This window comes from Diabrotica undecimpunctata, chromosome 2, assembly GCF_040954645.1.
Source record: "Diabrotica undecimpunctata isolate CICGRU chromosome 2, icDiaUnde3, whole genome shotgun sequence".
NCBI lineage: Eukaryota > Metazoa > Arthropoda > Insecta > Coleoptera > Chrysomelidae > Diabrotica > Diabrotica undecimpunctata.
The window spans coordinates 24,062,492-24,086,014 of NC_092804.1; the positions used below are offsets into that span (position 1 = coordinate 24,062,492).

Sequence of the window (23,523 nt, forward strand, 5' to 3'; positions counted from 1 at the left end):
CAATTTAATTTTACTACCAAAACGACCGGTTTCGCTTTCTACACTTTGCAAAGCATCTTCAGGTCAAACAGTACAAAGTAAATTAAATGCTGAAATTATAAAAAGCCCATATTAGGGTGCTGTCTTATAAAGATCAAAAAAGGTTATAGTAATTATGCCAATATTACATGTCTGTGTTTATTAATATGCATAAAATAATTGATTTAACAGACAAAGTGAAAACCCACAAATTGGTAAGAGATAATCTATTGAATTGTAATAAATTAGAAACAAACAAAATACTACTTACATGCCGGTACAAGAATTTTTAGATAATGATTCATGATACATAGTTCCTGTAATTGCTGATGATGGGTGATCTTCCATTAATGTTGTAACTGTCTGACAATTAAAGAGGAAGTTTCTTGACGGGAGAGATGTTAACAAATGAAATAGGACTAAGGTATATGTGATTGTTTGTTAAATAAAAGTGATGTTTTACATTATTTAAATTATTAAAGTTATTTATATTTATTCAAGAGATATATTTTAGAAATGTGTGTTAATTTATTGAAATTTTTTACAGTATGAGGACAGTTATATGACAATGAATGAAATTAGATGTACTATTTTGTGGGTGTGCAATTTCTTTGACTTGTAATTACAAGTGTTACAAGTTAGGTGCCCAGCCAGCTAATTATAAAGGGCTGCTATAGTTCTTCAAAAATTACATGACAAACAAAAACCTACAACCACACTACAAAGCAAGGCATCAGACACGGAGAATTCGATACAAAACCATCCAAGAGGTTAAACAAATCCAAACATATGCCCAAATAGCCTCTAACGAGTGAAAACAAGTAGTAGAGAATGATCCCAATTCGATATCAAACATGCTATCAAATAAGAAGAATTCAATAAAAAAGTCCTAGAAAGATTAATTAGCATAGAACTAGTAGAAGATAAAATGGCGAAAGAGTTGAGAATATTACATTGGAACGCAAATGGTTTCTTGCAACATCAGCAGGAGATACTGTTTACCTTAAACAACCAAAGAATCGATATATGTTTAATATCAGAGACACACTTCACTAAGCGCAAGATCGTAGAGGATGGAGGGCGATAGTGGATGCTGCGAAGACTCACCCCGAGTTGTAAAGCCAGTGAAGAAGAAGACTTCGCAAAACAAACATACAATAAACTGGGAGGATATCAAATCTATCAACCTCTTCACTCTAGAAACACAGCTAGTGGAGGAACAGCAGTAATACTAAAAAATAATCTAATTACTTCGAAAGAGAAAATATAGAGACTGAAGCCATCCAGGCAGCTAGAATTGTTAAAAATATGACCAAACAATAGCAGCTGCATATTTTACACCAAAATATAATCTAAAAAAAGAAACTTAGGTTTGTTTGCTAACACGCTTAGATAAAAATTTATCATTGATGTAGAGTTTAATGCTAAAAACACTATAAGGTTAACCAACACAAAGGGTAAGGAATTACAGGCAGCAATAGAAAAAATAAATGGAAAATGGCTCTCAACTGGAAAATTCACATATTGACCCACTGATTAAAATAAAATACCTGATTTAATTGACTTTTTCATTTCAAGAAAAGTTGTAACAGATTTTATGAAAATAGAAGAAACTGAGGGTCCCAGTTCTGATCACTCTCAAATACTACTAAAAATCAGTGAACATATACGAGTACTAAGAGAAAATAACCTTAACTTAACCAATAACAGAACGAACTGGGTTAGCTTTAGACAGGAGTTAAGTCACAGGATTGAGCCAATCAAAATAATGAAGAAGCAGCGAAACTAGCCAGAAGTATACAACAAGAAGCATGGAACAATACCGAACAAATTATAAGAAAAACCAAAGGTCAAAACTATCCCACAGAAATTCCAGAACTTGTACACAGAAAAAGAAAAGCCAGTAAAACATGACAAAAAACCAGAACTGGTTTAACTTTGGGAGTTGGATGAATTACATTTAAAAAATGAAGACAATTGCTCCATTACAAGCCGAGAAAATAAATTGTTTTTACGTATACTGATTTTGAACTTTGAAATTCAATTTTCTTCAACCTAGTTTTTTGCGCAATACCGATTGTTTTTATTATTAATACACTCGCGATCATAAAATACGGGTCACCTTGAAAATCACCGATATTTCATTTTTAACGAGCTTTATCGTAAATAATAATAACACAAATACAAACTAATGCATGTTTCTGAGAATTGTTGTCTGCTTAGCGGTTTCCTTTGCAACAAAGAATTTCAATAGTGCCAATTTCGCGGAAAAGCGCCCACTTCCCAAAATGAACGGTACCTGTAACTGCCGCTTGTTTTAAATGTCTCATTTGTGCTTCGACTTTCTGTTCAAACTCAACGAACAAACATTTATTATTGCCACCATTAGTGTTTATTAGTGCCATTATTAGTGTTTATTATTGTTTATTTTTTGCCAAAAATACTCTTGACTGTTGATGAAACGGCACAAATTGTTGCGCTTGTGAAAGACGGTCACACTCAACGGCAAGTCGCAAGAACTGTTGGCGTAAGCCTTTCTACGGTTCAACGAGTGCTTCAACGCTTTCAGGAGAAGGGTTTGTTGTCCAGATGACCTGGCTCTGGACGAAGAAGAATGACCACGGTACGAGATGACCGTTTTCTTGTGTTTCAGGCTTTACGAAACCGGACCTCAACTACGATTATGCATCGAAATCGTCTACAGGAAGTACGAAATCGCAATGTTTGCGTTGCAACAGTCAGGAGATTTCGTTCTTTTGGACTATCTTCTCGGGCAATAGCTACAGGACCGACACGTTGCCTGACGCATCGAGTTGCACGACTAGCTTTTGCTCGACAATACGCGCATTGGGAATTAACGATTGTAGCAAAGAGTTATTCTCAGATGAATCCCGTTTCTGCCTAACTGGATCCGATGGACGTGTAAGAGTTTGGAGGAGAACCGGTGAATGATTTTCACAAGCTTGCATTGCTCCAAGAATGCCATTTGGTGGAGGCTCGGTCATGGCTTGGGGAGGTGTATCTTCCGACTTCCGCACAGAGTTACCCTTCATCGAAAATGGGTCCTTAACTGCACGAAGGAACATTACGGAGATTCTGGAAGAACATGTTATGCACACCATGGCAAGGCTTGGAGAAAACGTCGTTTTTATGCAGAACAACGCGCGAACGCACGTTGCCATGATCAGTATGCAATACTTGGACGACGTTGGAATTACGAGGTTACCCTGGCCAGCTAGGTCTCCGGACCTGAATCCCATCGAACATATCTGGTACGATTTGAAAAAACGCATTCAACCTCTAACACCTCCTCCTAACAACGGACAGGAGCTTAAGGATCTGTTAGTGAGAGAGTGGAATAACATACCACAACATGTCATCCGGAGAAAAATTGAGAGTATGCCCCGTCGTCTGCAAGAGGTCATTAGAGCAAGTGGAGGCAATACACGATATTAGTCATTGAAATTTCACTGACATTTTACCACGTTCTGTATTTTCCATTATTTTCGCATGCCTGTTTTATCAAAAATTTGGTTTGTTTTCTGCTTTTTCAATAAAAACAATAAAAACCCGTTCTTTTTTTTTTCTTTCAAAACAAACATTGATGACAAATAAAAAATACGTAAGCCTAAAAAAAGGTTATTACTGCACCAGAGGCAAAAATATTCCAGAAACTTGAAATTTTCAAGGTGACCCGGATTTTATGATCGCGAGTGTATATGATATTAATATCTTGAATACTGGTTTAAAGATTACAATCCTATTGTTTATAAATTCGTCGCAAATTGCTGGTCAACTTTGACCGGTTGTATCTCAGGAATCAGCTTTTCTACCGAGAACATCGTTTTCTGAATTTAATTTAAACTAATAATTACCGAGAAATTCTAGTTGTTTATAAGTCAAAAAATGGTTTTATAATTTTAAAACATTTCTGAGGCCGCCCAAATGATCTGATTTCAATTCTATAAAGTACGTTAGATATGTAGGTAGGTAGAGTATTTTTTATTTGTAAAAAAAATTAGCAAATTTCTATAACTTTCCGTTTTTGTTGTGCAGGACAGAGGTCCGAAAGAAGAAGAATATGCTTACTAACTTGTTTAAGCGGTTTGGAATAACGTTAAGGTCGGTACACATGTACGAGCCAAACGGTATGCGTACGGTATGCGAACGCTATATTCGGTAATGTGTACGGCAGAAAAAACCGCTTGCGTACTGTTTCATCGTGACTCGTCGCGAACCAAATTGTTGCGGTTTATTTCACGACTTCAAAGGAAGCTCGTCTTTCAGTCTGGACGGCGCTTACTAGACGCAGCGAACATTTTTATTGTGTCATCAAATCGACATTGTGTGAATGACGTGTTCCTTCCTAGAGAGACGTGAGAAAACAGTAAACTGATTATTGTACATATTTTTGTTAATCAAGCAAAAACAGGAACATAAATCAGTACCCAAATTATAAATAAAATGAATACTTTCGCACATGTGTGTTCGTTGTTGGTTTGTCGCTTTCCATGGATCGAGATAAGTATGCGATCAGTACGATGTAGAATATTTTTCAAGGATCTGTACGCGTACGGTACTTATACCGTTCGGCTCGCATATGTGTACCCACCTTTAGAGAACGTAACGAACAAAATCCTTATTGCACCGATGATCGCCAACGTCAGGAACGGATAGGGCGCATGGAAAGAAAGGAGGATAAAAATTAGGTAGATTAGGTAGAATGAAAAGACAAGAATAGGTAGTAAAAAATATTAGGACATTGTGAACTAGCAAAAAATCACATGTTTTCGCAAGACTTAAAGCATTTCAGTACCTCGAATACGAGTCTGAAACGCATGAAAAGGAGTCTTGTATTTCTAGTAGTGACTTACTACTTATGATGATACATATAATAGTAAAATACTCATTAAATCGGAATTTATTTCGTATAAATTTACTAGACGTACGTACATCTTAGTAATATTTCTTAAAAACAAATGATAAATAGATACCATTGTTTACTCAAGTTTGTCATGATCTTTTATTGCCTTCAACGGTACTAAGAAAATAGAATTTTTATTGGAGGGCATTGAAGCCAAAACAGAATCTTATCAGTAAAGATAAACTGATTATCTCTATTGACTCACCTCATTTTAGACGTAGCAGGTGAAAATACACCATCGTAGTGAAAATTAATATTAGTTAAAACTAAAAGTTCGATTTTTTACGAAAATGACAAGTATCGAGACTGTGGGGACCATTGTCCTGAAATTGCTCAAATTGGTAAGTAGAACAAACGATAATTTGTTGGGTAAATATGAGCATTTTATTGTTTATAACAGATCTTTTGTCTATTTCGTCAATCTAGGGCGGGTACCATTATTTTCGTCATATTAGGTATTAGAGATCGTGCTTTTAAAATTAATAAGAAAGTTCTTGAAGCTTTTAAATTTATCTTAAGTACTGGATAATACAGTGAATAATAAATAATTCTTCTTGTTTTGCTTATTGCAAAGCACTTAGTTTTTCATTAATGACTGGTTGACTGGTTTCCATGCTCTACAGAGTTAAATTGAAAATATGTAGATGATTTTTATGTTGCATTCAGAACGGTTTTGCTGTTGCTACACGTTCTTTTGTCTTAACAGAATTGTTTAAGACTCAATAATTAGTGTTTTTCATTGATGAACACTTTTTTATATTTGTATTTTTGTTAATAACTCTCTAAATCATCACCTAACAGTTTACAATATACAGGGCAATTGTTGACTGGACAAAGTTGTTTGAAAACAATTTACAACAATAGACAAAATCTTCATCGCAACGCAACATCACAACATCAGTCTAATGAGACATATTTTATAAATATTTTTGAGAAGAGTTATCATTCGGTTTGTATGATCGCTCCATTCTACTCTTCTATTTCTTACCCAGATCTTGATGTTCTCCACCTTGAATCTACTTCGTATATCCGTACTTCTAGCTCTGTCCCATAGTGTTATCTACTGTCTTACCATCAATTTTTTTAAGTGTTTTCATCTCTGCTGTTTCTAACATCCTTTTTGCCCTCTCTTTGCTCTATTCATTTGATCTTCCACTTCAGTTTCGAGTTTCTAGTAGCTAGATAATGTGATGCCTAGATATTTAAACTCCATCACTTGTTCTATTATCTGACCTTCCAGCTTCAATTAACATCTTAGTAAATTTGCTGTTATAACCATGCATTCTGTATTTTTTGGGGAAATTAACACGTTAAATTTTCTGGCGGTTATATTAAATTGGTGCAGCATACTTTGTAAATCATCTTCACTTAGAAAGAGTAGTATTGCGTTGACTGCATAGCAGATTATTTTGAGTTGTTTTTCTCCCATTTGGTATTCTTTTTTAGTTCTTACTTTTTTATTATTTCATCTATAATCAATTTGAACAATAGATGATTCATGGGATATCCCTGTCTTATCCCATTGCCAGCTTCAATAGGGTCGGTTAGTTCTTCTTCTACTTTTACTTTTATTGTGTTGTTTCGGTAGATATTTTCGATCGTTTTAATTATTCCTAGAGGTATCTCTCTTGCGAAGTAGCGAAGTGGATAACGTCCTTTAATTTAACCCGTTCAAATGCCTTCTTAAGGTCCACGAAACATAGATATGCCGGTTTGTTGTATTGTAATGATTTCTCTTGCATCTGCCTCATTATAAATATAGCGTCAGTGCATGATCTTCCCGACCTAAAACCTTGTTCGTCTGTTAGTGTTATAATTCCATTCAGTTTATTTGTTATCACTTTGGTTGTTAATTTTAGTATTTAATAAATTAATTCCTCTGTAATTCTCTGGGTCCGATTTGTCTCCCTTTTTAAAGAGAGGTAGTAGGATGCTTGACCTCCATTCTTGAGGAACTCTGTTTTGTTCTATTATTTTTTGGATTAGGTTTAATAGTTGTTTGGTCAGATCTGGTCCTCCGTACTTTAGGAGTTCGTTCGGTATTCTGTCCTCTCCTGATAATTTTCTATTTTTGGTATGACTCGATATTGATACTTAACAGAGAATATCACTGATCTTCAAAGAATTTTGGATAAGGTATTACAGCATATGAGGAGTTTATATCAGTATTATGAATAATATAGTAGGGTGAAATTTTGAAATTATGTATACAGTGTGAAAACCACTTATGGAATACAATTGTTTGTGTTCGGATTTTAGAAAATTATACGCTGGGATCCGTCAATTTTTAAATTCAAATGTGCGCTTTATAAATATAAATTTAAATGTACAGTGTGATTCACGCAAGTTTAGCATAATCCATTATCTTTATTTTTAATGAAACCTTTGTATATTTTTATTTTTTTTTAAAAGCTCCTTAACAAACTAATCTCAACAAACTGTATTATATAGAGTTTATTATGAATAATACAAAGTGAAATTTCGAAATTCGATGTCTTTATTTAACTAATTAAAAAAAATACTATTAATTTATTTATAATAATTAATATTAATTTCAAAATTTCACCATGTATTATTCATAATACACCATAAGTGATGTAGTTCGTTGAAAACAGGTTGTTAGGGAGCTTTTAAAAACATAAAAATATACAGGGCATTCGATTAAAAATAAAGATTATGAACTTTGCCAGACTTACGTGAATCACCCCGCACATTTAAATTTATGTTTAAAAAGCTCAAATTTGAATTTAACAGTTGATTTTTTATAATTTTCTAAAATAATGACATAAACAATTTTATTCCATAAATAGTTCTTCCTTGAAAGAAATAGTCATTATCATCCAGACTCAAGAGTCCACTGCTGAACATAGGCCTCTTCCTCATGTTTCCAACCCCGTCTATCTTGCGCCGCTCTCATCCAGTTTTTATCGAGTCTTCTTAAATCGTAGGTGGTCGACCGACGCTTCTCTTGTCTTCCCTTGGCCTCCATTCCAATAACCTCTTTGTGTATCGCCCATCTGTCATTCTGGCTATGTGTCCTGCCCATCTCCATTTTAGTCTGGCTATCTTCTCGATGATGTCAGTCACTCCGGTTCTTCTCCTGATGTCTTCGTTGGTTATTCTGTCTCGCAGAGTTATTCCTAACATGGACCGCTCCATTCTTCTCTGGGTGACTCTCAGTTTGGTAGCTGCTGCTTTTGTTAAGGTAAGTGTTTCTGCTCCGTACGTCAAGACTGGGAGGACGCACTGATCAAATACCTTTCTCTTTAGGCATGTGGGCAGCTCACTTTTAAAAGTTTCTCTCAGTTTTCCAAATGCTGCCCACCCAAGGCCGATTCTTCTCTTCAGTTCATGAGTCTGGTTATCCCTGCCAATCATAATTTCATGTCCCAAGTATTTATATCTATCTACGAGTTCTATTTCTTTTCCACCAATACTGATGTTCTGGTTGGGTACCAAATTGGTCATGATTTTTGTTTTCGAGATATTTATATTTAAACCTACACTTTCTGTAGCCACAACGAGTTCCTGTACCATCTCTCTTGCCATACCTAGATCTTCAGCTATTATAAGTATATCATCGGCGAAACGTAAGTTGTTTAGATATTCTCCATCTATTTTTATTCCCTTTGTCATCCAATCCAAATTCTTAAAAGCATGTTCTAGCACCGTATTAAAAAGTTTAGGTGACATTGGGTCTCCTTGTCTAACCCCCCGATCTATTTTTATGCGATTACTGTTAGTATGTAATCTGACTGTGGTTGTTGCCTGCAGGTATATTTTGTATAATAATTTAGTATATCTATAATCTAGCCTGCATTCTTTAAGCGCCTGTAATATTTTGCTTAGCTCAACTGTGTCAAAGGCTTTGTGAAAATCGATAAATATTAGAACTAGAGGTTTATTGTATTCCACTGCTTTCTCTATTAGGGTTTAATATTTATATAGTTACAACACAAAATTTTCACATGTAGCAAGTACTTAATGTATAAATTTGCTTTTTTTGGTATGAATCAGTCTCTAAAAAAATAATTCAACTTGTTTAAGCGTAGGGACCTACCTACAGCAATAAACCATGATTTAACTGTTGTGAAAGATAAATTCGGTTGAGAAATATTTATCTATGCTATGTTTAACGCTGATATCAATTTGTGGCAAGTGAATAAAATATTTACTAAGTAAATAAATGAAACAAGATAAAAATGCCTCAAGATAATTAATTGTAGTATCGATAAACAGATCTATATACCTAGAATATTTTTTAAAGATTAAATATAAACAAATTAGAGTGTATTATGTTCTAACGTTTCGATACCAAGCTTGGAAAATCAATTTCTTCTGGCAGCATTATTTATATTAAGAAGACAACAATTGGGAAAAAAATTTAATTCACTGCTTTACGAAGAACAAGGCGAAGCTGATGAAGGAATGGTTGAAACCGCCTTGCGAAATGAGTCACAGTTCCAAAAGATTATTGTAGCAGAAGATGTGGACATATTGATCATTTTGACAGCAAGGGTCTAAGTTAAAAAAATTTTCTTTCTAAAATTAGGAAAACAAACCGTCCCCTTATTGCTCTATACATCAAAAAGTTTCGAAGCTAATTATTCTAACAGTGCAAAATCGGTAGGATTTTCGCATGCTTTTACTAGCTGCGATTTAACATCGGAATGCTTCGGCAATGGCAAAAAAATCGTCGATCAGGTAGAAAATAGGATAGATTTAAGACAACAAACGCAGATATTCTGCAGAACCAACAACAAACTAGAAGAAATTCTAAAAGCTGGGAGATACTGCGCAATAATTTTATATGGAGCAGCTAAAGATACTAAAGAAAATAAAATTAACAGGCTTACAAGAGTTACTCGAGACAATACCATTTATTAAAGCCACAAAGAAAAGCACTGCGGTAAAATTGGAGTCGCTTGTACCTACATTACCTGCTTTGGAAGAGCACGTTAAGAGAGTTAATTGCCAAATTCAAATTTGGCTAGGCCATAAAGCTCTCAATCTAATTGATTGGAGATGGAATAATGCTAATGAATATTTGCAGCCCACAAAAATGCATAAATCACATGCGCAGCAGGAATTACTAGAAATAATTTAAAAGGAAACACTGCTCCAATCTTTGACAAAGATGAGGAAAAAACAGTGATTTTCTACTTTCATATTTTCCATCATGAGGGGTACCTAGCTAGTTTTAACGGATATAAAATTACAAAAAGATATTTTTATTGTAAATGACAAACTAGTATTAATATCATGTAAATAAAGAGATAAATAAATGATATGTTTAAATTGATTTTTTATTTTATTTTTAGTTTATAAAAATTGTTGAGAGTTGTTTTTAAGGGTTGAAAATTGGAAAAATAACATTGAACCAAAATACCGACGTAAATTGATTTAAATTAGATATTAAATTGATTAAAAATATTAATAAATCTATTTAACTTCATCAAATGCTATTAAAGCCTAAAAAGTACTTTGATTTACGTTACAACTAGTTTTATTCAATTTTAGCAATAGGGGTAGTTTTCACCCCTACAAAATAATAAGCATATATCAGTATAGAGTAGGCTTTGAATTAAGAGGTAAGTAATTCCATCAGAATTGATGCATTAGGATAAAAATCTGAGGTAATATCCTATCTTTGCTCTCATTGACTGGACTACTAATAAAACATAAAAAAATTAAACAATTGTCAGATTTGATCATTGGAAACTCAAGTTGCAATTCCTAAGTGCATATTGGTCGATTATGTAGGTGTCTGCTATATTTCCACGGTCGACACAAAGGGTATAGGAAAGAAAAAAGGTAGAGTATCCATTATCCGAATTAAATATTCTGTCTGCTGTTCGACCGATTCCTTACTTTGAACAAATTCCAGTTTTGGTATTTCAAGGTTTTGACCCATCTATTGATAATGACGCAGAAATTACTAGAAAAATAGGAAATGAAGCTGAAATAATATTGACTATTAAAAGAAGAAAACTTGAGTACTTAGGCCATGTTATGAGAGGGCAAAGATGCTCATTATTGCTGCTTATTATGCAAGGAAAATTCGAGGAAAGCGAAATGTGGGAAGACGAAAAATATCGTGGCTTAAGAACTTAAGGGAATGGTTTGAATGCAGCAGTGCAGAACTTTTTAGAGCGGCAGTCAACAGAGTCCGCATAGCCATGATGATTTTCAACCTTCGATAGAAGTTGGAACTTAAAGAAGAAGTTGATAATGACAACAATGATATTGAGATTACGGTGAACGTTTCAACAAGGGAAGATTTCCTCATCGTGTGATGAAATATAGTCAGCTTCTCAACAGATCAATCAAGCTAAATTGAATAAACCTGTGCGCAATTGGCTCTCTCTAAGACAAGCTACTGAGTTATTAGTCTTAAGATTATATGAAAAAATCAACTTGAAGAAAAGTGTTTACTTTTATCGTGATTGTGTCAACTATTGACAATTTCAAGATGTCTTTGAGAGCAGAAGTTGTTGCATCTATTGTTGCTCTTATTCAGGACGGAAGAAGTCAAGTTTACGTAGCTGACAAATACGGCGTTTTACGCAGCAGAGTTCAAGGTGTCTTTACTCGTTTTTTAGAGACAGGAGTTTACACCGACGTCTTAGAACAGATCCCCAAAGAAGAACTACTCATCGGGACGACCGTTTTATTGTGTCTTCAGTACTAAGAAATCGTCATTCAACTGCTATAGAGGTTAGAAAGAGCCCCCAACATGTCAGAGACATAAATGTTAGTGAAAAAACCATTAGAAGACGGTTAAATAAGGCTAATCTGAATGCTCGAACACCCGTTACAGGACCTAAACTTTCTAAAGAACACCATGTAGCCAGACTACATTTTATTAGGGAGCAAAAGAAGAAATATTGCACGCATTAAAAACAATGAAGAGCGGGAAAAGCCCTTTACCTGATATGCTTCCTATAGAAATCCTAAAAATTCTAGATGAGAAGCACATTGATGTTTTAGTGACACTTTTGAACCAAATTTATAGTTCAGGCGTATTACCCAAAGAGTGGTTAGCATCTATTTTTATTTGTCTCCCTAAAAAGAAAAACGCAAGAGAATGCAGCGATTACCGCATCATTAGCTTAATGTCTCATACGCTAAAGTTACTACTTAAAGTCATCCATAACCGAATATATCACAAACTGGACATAGACGTTAATAATACACAATTTGGTTTCCGCAAAGGCCTAGGAACACGTGAAGCTCTTTTTTCACTTAATATACTAATACAAAGATGCCTGGACGTCAATCAAGATATATACGCATGTTTTATTGACTATAATAAAGCATTCGATAAAGTACAACATGAACATTTAATGAATGTCCTGAAATCAAAGAAGATTGACTACAACGACCTCAGGATCATATCAAATTTATACTATAAACAGCGAGCAACAGTACGTGTTAACGAACAGCTGTCAGAAGAAATTGAAATTAGATGTGGAGTAAGACAGGGATGCGTATTGTCGCCAATTCTTTTCAACGCCTACTCCGAAGAGGTCCTGAAAAAATCTCTTGAGGGTGAAACAGCTGGAATAAAGGTAAATGGAGTTCCCATTAACAACATTAGATATGCGGACGACACTGTGATTTTAGCCGAAAACATTGAAGATCTTCAGAGACTGGTGACCAGAATAGCAGAGTATGGAAAAGAGTATGGTCTAACAATGAATGTCAAGAAGACGAAATTTATGAGAATATCAAAAACTCAAAGAAATAACGAGAGTCTTCTAATAAACGAAACCAACGTCGAACAAGTGGACAAATATGCATACCTGGGAACAATGATTAACTCCACAAATGATTACAATCAGGAGATAAAAATAAGAATAGAAAAGGCTAGAGCAAATTTCAACAAAATGAGAAGAGTTCTATGTACCAGGGATTTAAAACTGGAACTAAGAGTTAGGTTGGCGAGGTGCTATGTTTTTTCGACCTTATTTTATGGAATGGAATCTTGGACCTTGAATGCTACATCAATGAAAAAACTGGAATCATTTGAGCTGTGGGTGTACAGAAGAATTCTGAAAATATCATGGACAGAACACGTCACAAACAAAGAGGTTCTGAGAAGGATGAACAAAGAAATGGAAATTTTAAATTCAATAAAAACAAAAAAATTGGAATATCTCGGACATATTACACGTGGAGAGAAATACACCTTGCTCCAACTGATCATGCAGGGAAAGATCCAAGGAAAGAGAAGCATAGGGAGGCGTAGAATGTCATGGCTGCGCAACCTGAGAGAGTGGTACGGATGTACATCAAATGAACTTTTCAGAGCAGCCGTCTCAAAAGTTCGAATAGCTATGATGATTGCCGACCTCCGCCGCGGAGATGGCACTTGAAGAAGAAGATATGGCATGGCAAGCGCACAGTCCCGAGTTAAATCCCATCGAGCATGTTTGGGAGAAGCTTGCTATAAGTATTCGAAGCCGGGTACCCGTTCCTCTTACCTTAGATCAACTCAAAGTGGCTCTTTTAGAGGAATGAAAAATAATTCCACAGAATGAAGTTTTAAATAAATAACAGATCTAATTAACAGTATGTCCAGAAGAATGTAGAAGAATCGAGAAGTAATTTTACAAAATAATAATGAATTGATTGCTCGTGTGAGTCCATTTCAAACTAGGTAGTAGAAATAAATGACAGACTTACAAGAAAGTTCCTCTTCCTCGCTTAAAAAACATCCAATCTGTCCCATGTAGTGAATTATAATCAATCTACAATTTGTATTTGTGCAGTGTCTTGTGTGACTGTACTTTTTCTATATTTTGTTATTCTTTTTTTGGATTAATCTGTAAGTTTGTATAGTTCTCTTTAAATAAAAGTATCTTATAACTTATAAATATCTTAAAATCCTGTATCAGAGTATACCAATCGTCGATAAAAGTTACCATAAGAAATAAAGTGTGTTTCGACAATTTGATCAAAAATTCAAAGAGTGTCCGTTTTTCGTGTGAGTGTATATGACAATAGACCATTGAAGTGTAGCTCTGATCCGTTACCTTTGTTGTAAAAAATATGCTTAATTACAGTGAATCTTATTTATACATCTTACAGCCTATTTATGAATACAATGTCTTAAATATTTTTTCAGGTGATCAATTTGATATGTCTCATCTTGTACCGAACCGGTTATCAGGGCTACTTTTTAGGAGTAGGAGGAACCTGGAATCTAAACGAAGAAAAAAATCCCGATGCAGAAATCGTCGCCTCCGGAGTATTCGTAGGATTCATGATTTATACATTCGTCTCCTTGATCAGCCTTTGCTTCGCTAGTGGAGATCACAAAACGTAAGAAAATAATTGTTCTACACATCTACTTCATTTAACGATAGTGTTCTTCCTTGTCTAACCAAACCATTATTAAAAATTACCTACAAACTTTTACACTATATACATATAAGGCAATTTTGAAGCGAAACTTCTGTACTAGCATTTTATTACTTGTTTTCTCTGTAGTAAAATGCTGAGGCGAGCGTCACGGAACTAGCGTCACAAGATGGCGTCGTCACGGGTAGCGTCACAAAATAGCGGTTATTCACATCGATTCACTACTCTCGATCAATTTGTTTCTAGTCATCCTATATTTATTCGCAGCAGGTTTAAATTAAAAACGGCATGAAAAATAATTACCAAAATGCAGACATTAAATGAGAAAGAAAAAATTAAAGAATATTTGTCTATAAAAGATATGATTCGCAACGATTGTCAAAATTTAAAATTCATAAATGTTATCGGATTAATCACAATATTAAATTATCTGTTTAAATTTTTAACACACTTCTCATTTTAAAATATTTTCATATAAATACAATTATTATTTTTAAACACATTATTTAGTTTATATAATAATTAAATTTAATATCAAATGATATTTAATTATATTTTAATTAATTTAGTATTTCGTTTGAATTTGACAAGTCTGTCAGAAGTAAACAGCGTATGCTTTGTTAATACGTCAACAGATGGCGCTAGGATCAAACATAATAATTCATTGAATTATTTAAATTATAATATATTTTGTTTAGAATATAAATAATAAATAAATAATAAAATTACCTTATTCAATTTTTAAAATATTATTTATATTTTAAAAATATAGAAAACACAGTATAAAGCTTAGCTAGTAACTAGTCACGCTATAGTCTACTGTACCGCCTACTGTAAAATCTTTTTTTAATATATGCTGACTTTTTAGGACATTCACTGATATCCTGATGAATATAGTTGGAATTTTCATGTGGATAGCTGTTGGAGCTACAGCTCTTCATTATTGGCTTGGGTACTTATCCGAATACAAATACACAACAGTAGATTCTGAACGACAGGTAAGTTTCTTTTTTTATATAGTAGTGTATTTTAAAACTAATGTTGAATAATCAGGTCCACTAGTATAAACTTTACAGGCTAAAATGATATATTAGATGAATATGTAAAATAATAATCAAAGAATATGTTAGCCAGTTAGTGTCAATGGTCCAGCTTATTCTAATATAAACTGTATTAGAATAATTACAAAGTAAATTATCAAAATAAGTATTATTGTTAACACCAATCTTTCAGGAGAAACAACCTTTATTGGTGGGACAACTTCCGAATACATGAAAATTAAAAAAAATAGAAGTACCTAAATTTTATCGCCCCTCTTATTAACAACAATTGAAAATTAATTTGAATTACGAGTACTAGTTTCTATTTTGGCAAAGATATAGTCAATATGTACTCACATCAATATAGATATACTAATATATATATATATATATATATATATATATATATATATATATATATATATATATATATAATAATATATATATATATATATATATATATATATATATATATATATATATATATATATATAATAACACATATATAATAGGTACATATAATAAAAAAATCTTTCTAGATCTCATGGATTTTGACAAGAGCTATGACATTGTAAATACTTGCGCGGCACTAACTGGCAACAGTGTACTGGGGACCCTAAAATAAAGACTGAACACGTCGGGCTTGCTCGTTCCGAAAAATAAAATTATTCTAGAGCCTAGGCGAAGTAGTTCATTTCGCCGGATAGAAAATAGATCTTTCACTTTCATGAAATATTTGGAATGGGTTCTAAGAGCGTGTTATGATGAGAGGCATTGTCTAGCACCAATACGCATGTTTTCGGAGCATTGGGAATAAAATTTTCTTTTAACCACTTGACAAAATATGCATTATTCATTTCATCGTGATAGTCTACGGTTTTCATGCACGATTTAAAAATAGTAAGTGCCTGAGGTACGAATCCTGTTTCACCTCCAGCATGTACGATGATAAGCCGTTTACCTTTAGCTACGGGTGCTTTTACTTTAGACATTTGTTTTTGCTATCGTCACATGCTTTTGGTACGGTGTGTAAACTATGAACATATGTTTCATCACAATATATAATTGGCTGTCCCTCAACTTTGTAGTTTTTTAACTTTCTTAAATAATCTATTCTTTTCGTCTAGTCTCGCTCAAAATTTTCCTATTATCTTCAGTTTTTCTCCATCTTAATCCCATTCTTTTAACTGATTTTTTAAAAGAGTCTATTTAACTTTTAAAGAGTCTATTAAACTGTTTTTCTTTCTTTTTTGTACCGGTTTCAGTTCGCCCTGCTGGGCCTCTTCACGGATGTCATAAATTTTGGGAACACTCACACCACACATTTTCTAAACTTTTTCCACGGTAATAGTCAAGCTGTCACCATTTTTTAAGTTTAGATGATAGTTCAATACATTTAACACCACACGTTTTACTTACACACTAAGAGTCATACCCTGTTTGAAATTCACGATAGATACTGGAAACGGCTCCATGATGTAGGTACTTTCATCCGCTTGCGAAAATGAAATAGAACTGAGCTTTCGTAGTTTTTGCCAACAAATTTTTGGTCTAATGGCCAGTACCCAAATCGAGAAAATGACATGTTTGTTTTGCGTGAACTATGAGGATTAAAACTGATTCGCTTCTCCTAATGACTTTATTATGATCTTAATTTCCCAAAGAATGTGTTTACAATGGAAGCTATTGAAAATTAATAAATATAGATAAGCTAGCGACAATGAGTTTTTAATATATTTTACTTTTTTCATAGTATTTTTCTTCATGTTATTGTTTAGTCCGACAATGTAACTCTCTTATTTATACATCCATAATAGAATCATGCTTTAGTTGAAACAATTTTGATAGTCTTTTATACAACCGCAGGCAATTGTTGTGTGCGTCTATATTCCAATGCAATGATTCTTAAATCCGGTCCACATGCGCCGCTTGGGGCAAACCGGCAACGTGGTCGGCCGTTCTCCCGTAAGAATTACATTACCTATCTTACCTGCACTACGTTCTAACTCTGGCTTCTACTATAGCACGTATATGGGGATGTGTTTGGAGCATATTACGCACGAAAAGGAGACCTATAAAATATTGCTTCTTTATTATTATATTAATGAAACATTTTTTGTTTCAGGTTGGTTTGGCGTTAGGATCGATGTGTATAGTAAATGGAGCGGTCTATCTTGTAGACGGAGTACTTTCCGCAATCTTCATCCTCAAAGCCAAAATGCAATAAATTTCATCGTAATATAAATATATTTATTTAGTTTCTATATTTTACTTTAAGCAGCTCAAGTGTACCGTGACATCCAACACATAAATCAATATCCATAATTGTTTCATGACAAATCATTTAATAATATTTTAAAGCATTCATTCATTCAACACCTTTTTTATATTTCCAAGTAAGTGTTACATTAATTTTTTTTTAAAGAATTATTTGGCTATTAACCGGATTCAATCCAGATAGTTGAGTTAAATTAATTAGGTACTTTAATAATTGTAATTAAAGATAGTTTATATAATATTAGTTTAATTTTAAAATAAAACAACTGCCGTTATAATAAAAATATTCCTTGTGACCCCTGTAGTTGTATTTGTTATCCAAAGTTCGATTCAGTCGTTTCAATTCAATACATTTTTTTTTTCATAACACGTCAAATAGTCTTTTTTACCTACTAAATTTCTAGTTATGCCTTATGGTTAGTAGCGGCTACAACAGGTGCGCTTTATATTTTTCATGAAAATTCAATTCGCGTTCTTTTCCTTCTTTTAATATATTATCCTGCTGTATCTTTTTACTTTATAATTATTTCTTTTTATATTTTTTGTACCGTATATCTTGTCCTTTGTATGTGTTTTCCACCTACCTTTGGTATTATTCTTAGTTTTTTCTGTATATTTTGTAACAGTAACTATTGTTTTTTGTTTAATTTCATTTGAAAGTATTGCAAGTTATTGTGTTCTTGTGAAGAATTTTCGACATACAAGTGATATAAATTTGAATTACGCATGTCACTCGGGACCCGAGAAATGTTAAATTTTCAACTATTAGCCTCTTTATTAGTTTGTTACTACTTCAAAAATGTGACCAACGAACATATTTCGTGTTCGTTTCGTTCGAAATTATTAAAATAATTTCAGAGTTATTAGGACTGTATCATAGGTGTGGTTTAAAATAATTAAGAGAGGTAATTAAATGTTATGCAGGCAATAGCTAAATCAAGTTTACAAAAAAGCTTATTAATACACTCGCGATCATAAAATCCGGGTCACCTTAAAAATGTCAAGTCTATTGAATATTTTTGCCTCTGGTGCAGTAATAACCTTTTTTTAGGCTAATGTATTTTTATTTGTCATTAATGTTTGTTTTAAAAGAAAAAAACAACGGTTTTTTATCGTTTTTATTGAAAAAGCAGAAAACAAACCAAATTGTTGATAAAACAGACATACGAAAAAAAATTGAAAATACAGAACGTGGTGAAACATCAGTGAAGTTTCAGTGACTAATATCGTGTATTGCCTCCCCTTGCTCTAATAACCTTTTGCAGACGACAGAGCATACTCTCAATTCTTCTCCGGATTACATGTTGTGGTAAGTTATTCCACTCTCTCACTAACAGATGTTTAAGCTCCTTTGCGTTGTTAGGAGGTGGTGTATGGGTTTGAATACGTTTTTTCAAATCGTCCCAGAGATGTTCGATGGGATTCAGGTCCGGAGACCTAGCTGGCCGGGGTAACCTCGTAATTCCAACCCGTCTAAGTATTGCATGCTGATCCTGGCAACGTGCGGTCGCGCATTGTCCTGCATAAAAACGGCGTCTTCTCCAAGTCTCGCCATGGTGGGCATAACATGTTCTTCCAGAATCTCCGTAATGTACCTTCGTGTAGTTAAGGACCCATTTTCGATGAAGGGTAATTCTGTGCGGAAGTCGGAAGATACACCTCCCCAAGCCATGGACGAGCCTCCACCAAATTACATTCTTGGAGCAATGCAAGCTTGTGAAAATCGTTCACCGGTTCTCCTCCAAACTCTTACACGTCCATCGGATCCAGTTAGGCAGAAACGGGATTCATCTGAAAATAACACTTTGCTCCAATCATTAATTCTCCAATGCGCGTATTGTGGAGCAAAAGCTAGTCGTGCAACTCGATGCGCCCGGCGAAGTGGCGGTCCTGTAGCCATTACCCGAGAAGATAGTCCAGAAGAACAAAGTCTTCTCCTGACTGTTGCAACGCTAACATTGCAATTTCGTACTTCCTGTAGACGATTTCGATGCACAACCGCAGTTGAGATCCGGTTTCGTAAAGCCTGAAACATAAGTAAACGGTCATCTCGTGCCGTGGTCGTTCTTCTTCGCCCAGATCCAGGTCGTCTGGTTAGCAAACCAGTCTCCTGAAAGCGTTGAAGCACTCGTTGAATCGTAGAAAGGCTTACGCCAACAGTTCTTGCGACTTGCCGTTGAGTGTGACCGTCTTCCACAAGCGCAACAATGCGTGCCGTTTCAACAACAGTCAAAGGCATTTTTGGCAAAAATAAACAATAATAAACACTAATAATGGCACTAATACACACAAATGGTGGCAATAATAAACGTTTGTTTGTTGCGTTTGAACAGAAAGTCGAAGCACAAATGAGACATTTAAAACAAGCGGCAGTTACAGGTACCGTTCATTTTGGGAAGTGTATAGTTTTCCGCGAAATTGGCATTATTGGAATTCTTTGCTACAAAGGAAACCACTAAGGCAACAACAATTCTCAGAAACATGCATTAGTTTGTATTTGTGTTATTATTATTTACGATAAAGCTCGATAAAAATGAAATAACGGTGATTTTCAAGGTGACCCGGATTTTATGATCGCGAGTGTATTACTGTTATAATAAAATCGTGGTATTCATATAAGTAGGTTTCGGTTATCACAGCAGGTTTTCATTCGCGGTTGTTTCTCGCACTACGTTTTAATTCTGCCGAAATAATATCAGAGAGAGGTGTGAAGAAAGCGTCTGTTGTCTACGGGAGTCAACAGTCAAGAAGAGAGACCGAAAAAGCACGTCTATTCGGTACGAACACCAAGATCACAGACTTGAGTATTATAGATACAAGAAGCTTTATTTAATTGTCTACTATGGTAAGACACATTGTCCATCACAATTACACTGTTTGGTGGTATATTTGGTATTAATCATTTTTAACTCAGTTTTCAAATACCTCCGCGGTTGTATCTTGATAATCGACACAAGATTCACTAATATTTACTATAATATTCGGCGTGGAATATCGTTACTCGTTTTCCTTTATTGAAAGCACAGTATATTACTTTCTATTAAACAATAAACTGTGATTGGAAGGTGCTTTTGAAGAAAATAACAAGATCTCTTGCGGTTATTCGATCTGTCTCTCTCTCTAGTCCAATGAAACTTCTCACTCTCTCTATCTCTCTCTCCGACCAAAAAGAAACGCTGCTATACTTACTTGATGTAATTAAGGGATCTGTCATACTAGTGGTAATGCCGTCATTACGACGCGGAAAGCAGGGCATATAATTTCCAAGTATACGTGACTGTAGTTACGTCGCGTTGAGATCACTTTGTCCGCATTGTCACCGCTACGTATAACCTGATGCGCACTATAGGCAACGCGTGAACTGCGCTCTACTAAAGACCACTTTACAGCTCGCAAGAAAACTTCCTTGTAACTCTTGCATGACTAACTTTCATGCGAATCTATTGCAAAGTCTTTATGTGCGATTTTACAGCTTGCGTGAATAGCACAATAATGTGATGCAAAATAAAAATCTAATTTACTCACCTACCCAGTTTTGCATGGCATTGTTGTTTGAAGAAAATTATAAGAAAAACTGGATAATCAACAAATCAATCTAGAAATGTATGGGAAAAATTGTTCAAAAACAGAAAACAGCTGTCAGATCGGCATGTATCCGTGAATCCCATGTGAATCCGTGTCAATCAGTGGCTTCTCCTAGGCTTGCATGAAAACTTCCAGAGAAAATGACACCAAACCGATTATCGCGCAATTGCAAGAAGTTGCAGGAAATAATCAGTTGACGACATATTACGCATGCCTTTAGGCAACTTTCTTAGCAACGCTTGCCGTCGGGATAACACGGACTCGCTGACGGCAATATCGTTTGTATAATTTACTCCATGGTAGTACCATTGTCTAGCTCTACAGACTGCTCATTTTATGTTAATATATACGTTTTTGGAAGTATTAAATTATTAATAATTTTTCGAACGGTTGAAATTGGTGTCCGAGTCAGAGCGGCAGTTTTTCTATAGCTGCAGTTTAACTATTTCTTTTGCATTAAATGATAGATAGGTTGTTTGACGCCTTTCTGATTCTTGTCCTTGAATGTGAGTAGCCTCTTCTAAATGACAATTTCCAACGGTGAGTTTAAGAGGAGCTTCTTCTGTGTTATCGTTATCACGATTCCACGGACGCCACATTGTAACAATATTTTGCTAAATATCACTGACAACTTATTTAATTCGAAATAAAAATTATTTAATTCGGATTTAAGTCGGTCCTGATAACTTACAAATTTTCAACAATAGAAGATTTATAAGGGGAGATTATTAATTAGCCAAAATATACCAGCTAAAAGTTGTTCATGAGAAGCTACCGACAAAAATCAAAAAGTAACTCGGCATCTATTTTTAATTTAAAGAAACAGAAAGTATATACACAGAAAAAGAGATTTGAATTTAAACGGCGAAAGTTGAAAACATCGACTAGATTCAAACCTGTAAAGAATGTTAAGGGAAACAAAGTACCAAGCAAATGTATTCATATTATATTTTTGTATTCGTTAATATATTTTTGGGTGTCAAGTCAAACCCGGTAAATATATGAAGTAACTCAAACTAAAATATGTTATTGAGGGTACTGCCTGGCTTGACGAGCTTTGTCTGCAGTTAAAATAAAACAAACTACAATAAAAACGGATAGTTGTACAATATTGTTGTAAAATTCGGAATATTAGATGTTGAAATATTTTTAAGAGTTTGCATTTATGTTATTTGTAGTATAAAGTTTTTATAAAAATGTAGTAGTTGTGAGAAATAAAATAAGTAAAAGGGTTGAACGTTTTTTATCTTGTTTTGTATAAAATTTTCGAAAAGTATATACAATTATAAAAAAAACTATAGAAGTCCTGGATTATTGCAGCAGTACAGCAACTGTACAAACAAGCCACATCAAAAATTAAAGTAGGAAATAACCTAACGAAAGAATTCCTTTTAACTAAAGGATTGCAGCAGAGAGGTTCTCTTTCTCCAGTTCTGTTTAAAATATATCCAAACGAATCCCTGAGAAGATGAAGCAGATCCTGCTCTATAATGGGGTACAACTGAATGGGACGAATATGTCATTTATCTGTCTTTCAAGTGTAAAAATCATTTGTTTTTTTCCCTCTATTTTGTCTCTGTACTCTCATTAACATTTTTCCTAATGTTTTGTATATTTTTTGTAGCAGATTTGGACAAATTTATTAATAATTGCCTAATTAAAGCCAAAATCACTAAGCTAGAAATTCAATATGTTACATCAAAAAATATAATCTTAGCATAAGCTGATAACATTGACATAATATGGCCTAGGCAGCAAGATGATGAGCAATATTTCGTAGCCTTAGAAACAGCGTCGAGACAGGTCGGTCTAGTCATCAACGAAGACAAAACCAAGGACATGTTGTTTACTAAGGATTCTGTAGCAACTAAGGAACGGGAAACGGTCTTTGAGGAAATTAAAAGATGAATAAACCTTACAAATAGAGACAATGGACTAAAAAAACAATTCCACGCAAGAAACTCACAAAAAGAACTAAAATTATTATGAAAAAGACAGAAAAGATTTTATTTCACGTTCAAAGCGTCTATGTATCTATTGATACGTATTTCGACTTAAAAAGTCTCATCAGAATATCTGATGAGACATCTATTCTGATGAGACTTTTTAAGTCGAAATACGTATCAATAGATACATAGACGCTTTGAACGTGAAATAAAATCTTTTCTGTCTTTTTCATTTTATTCGGATCTACTCTGTATGAGTACGAGAAACAAATTCGTTAGGATTTCTGCCTAGATGAATAGACATGTCGTGGAATGCAAATTTTAGATTCCCCATGTCTTCTTTAACATCTTTATCATCGTCTGGTCA

At 34.2% G+C, this 23,523-nt stretch overlaps 1 protein-coding gene across 1 annotated transcript; it reads left to right on the plus strand.

The window, feature by feature from the left end:
- The first annotated feature begins 5,125 nt into the window (after positions 1-5,125).
- Ssk (smooth septate junction protein snakeskin) lies at positions 5,126-22,447 on the plus strand. The gene is made up of 4 exons (XM_072522528.1): positions 5,126-5,283; positions 14,073-14,269; positions 15,177-15,306; positions 17,474-22,447. The coding sequence occupies exons 1-4, from the start codon at positions 5,233-5,235 to the stop codon at positions 17,573-17,575; spliced, it is 480 nt and encodes a 159-aa protein (XP_072378629.1). The 5' UTR covers positions 5,126-5,232; the 3' UTR covers positions 17,576-22,447.
- The last annotated feature ends 1,076 nt before the right edge of the window (positions 22,448-23,523 follow it).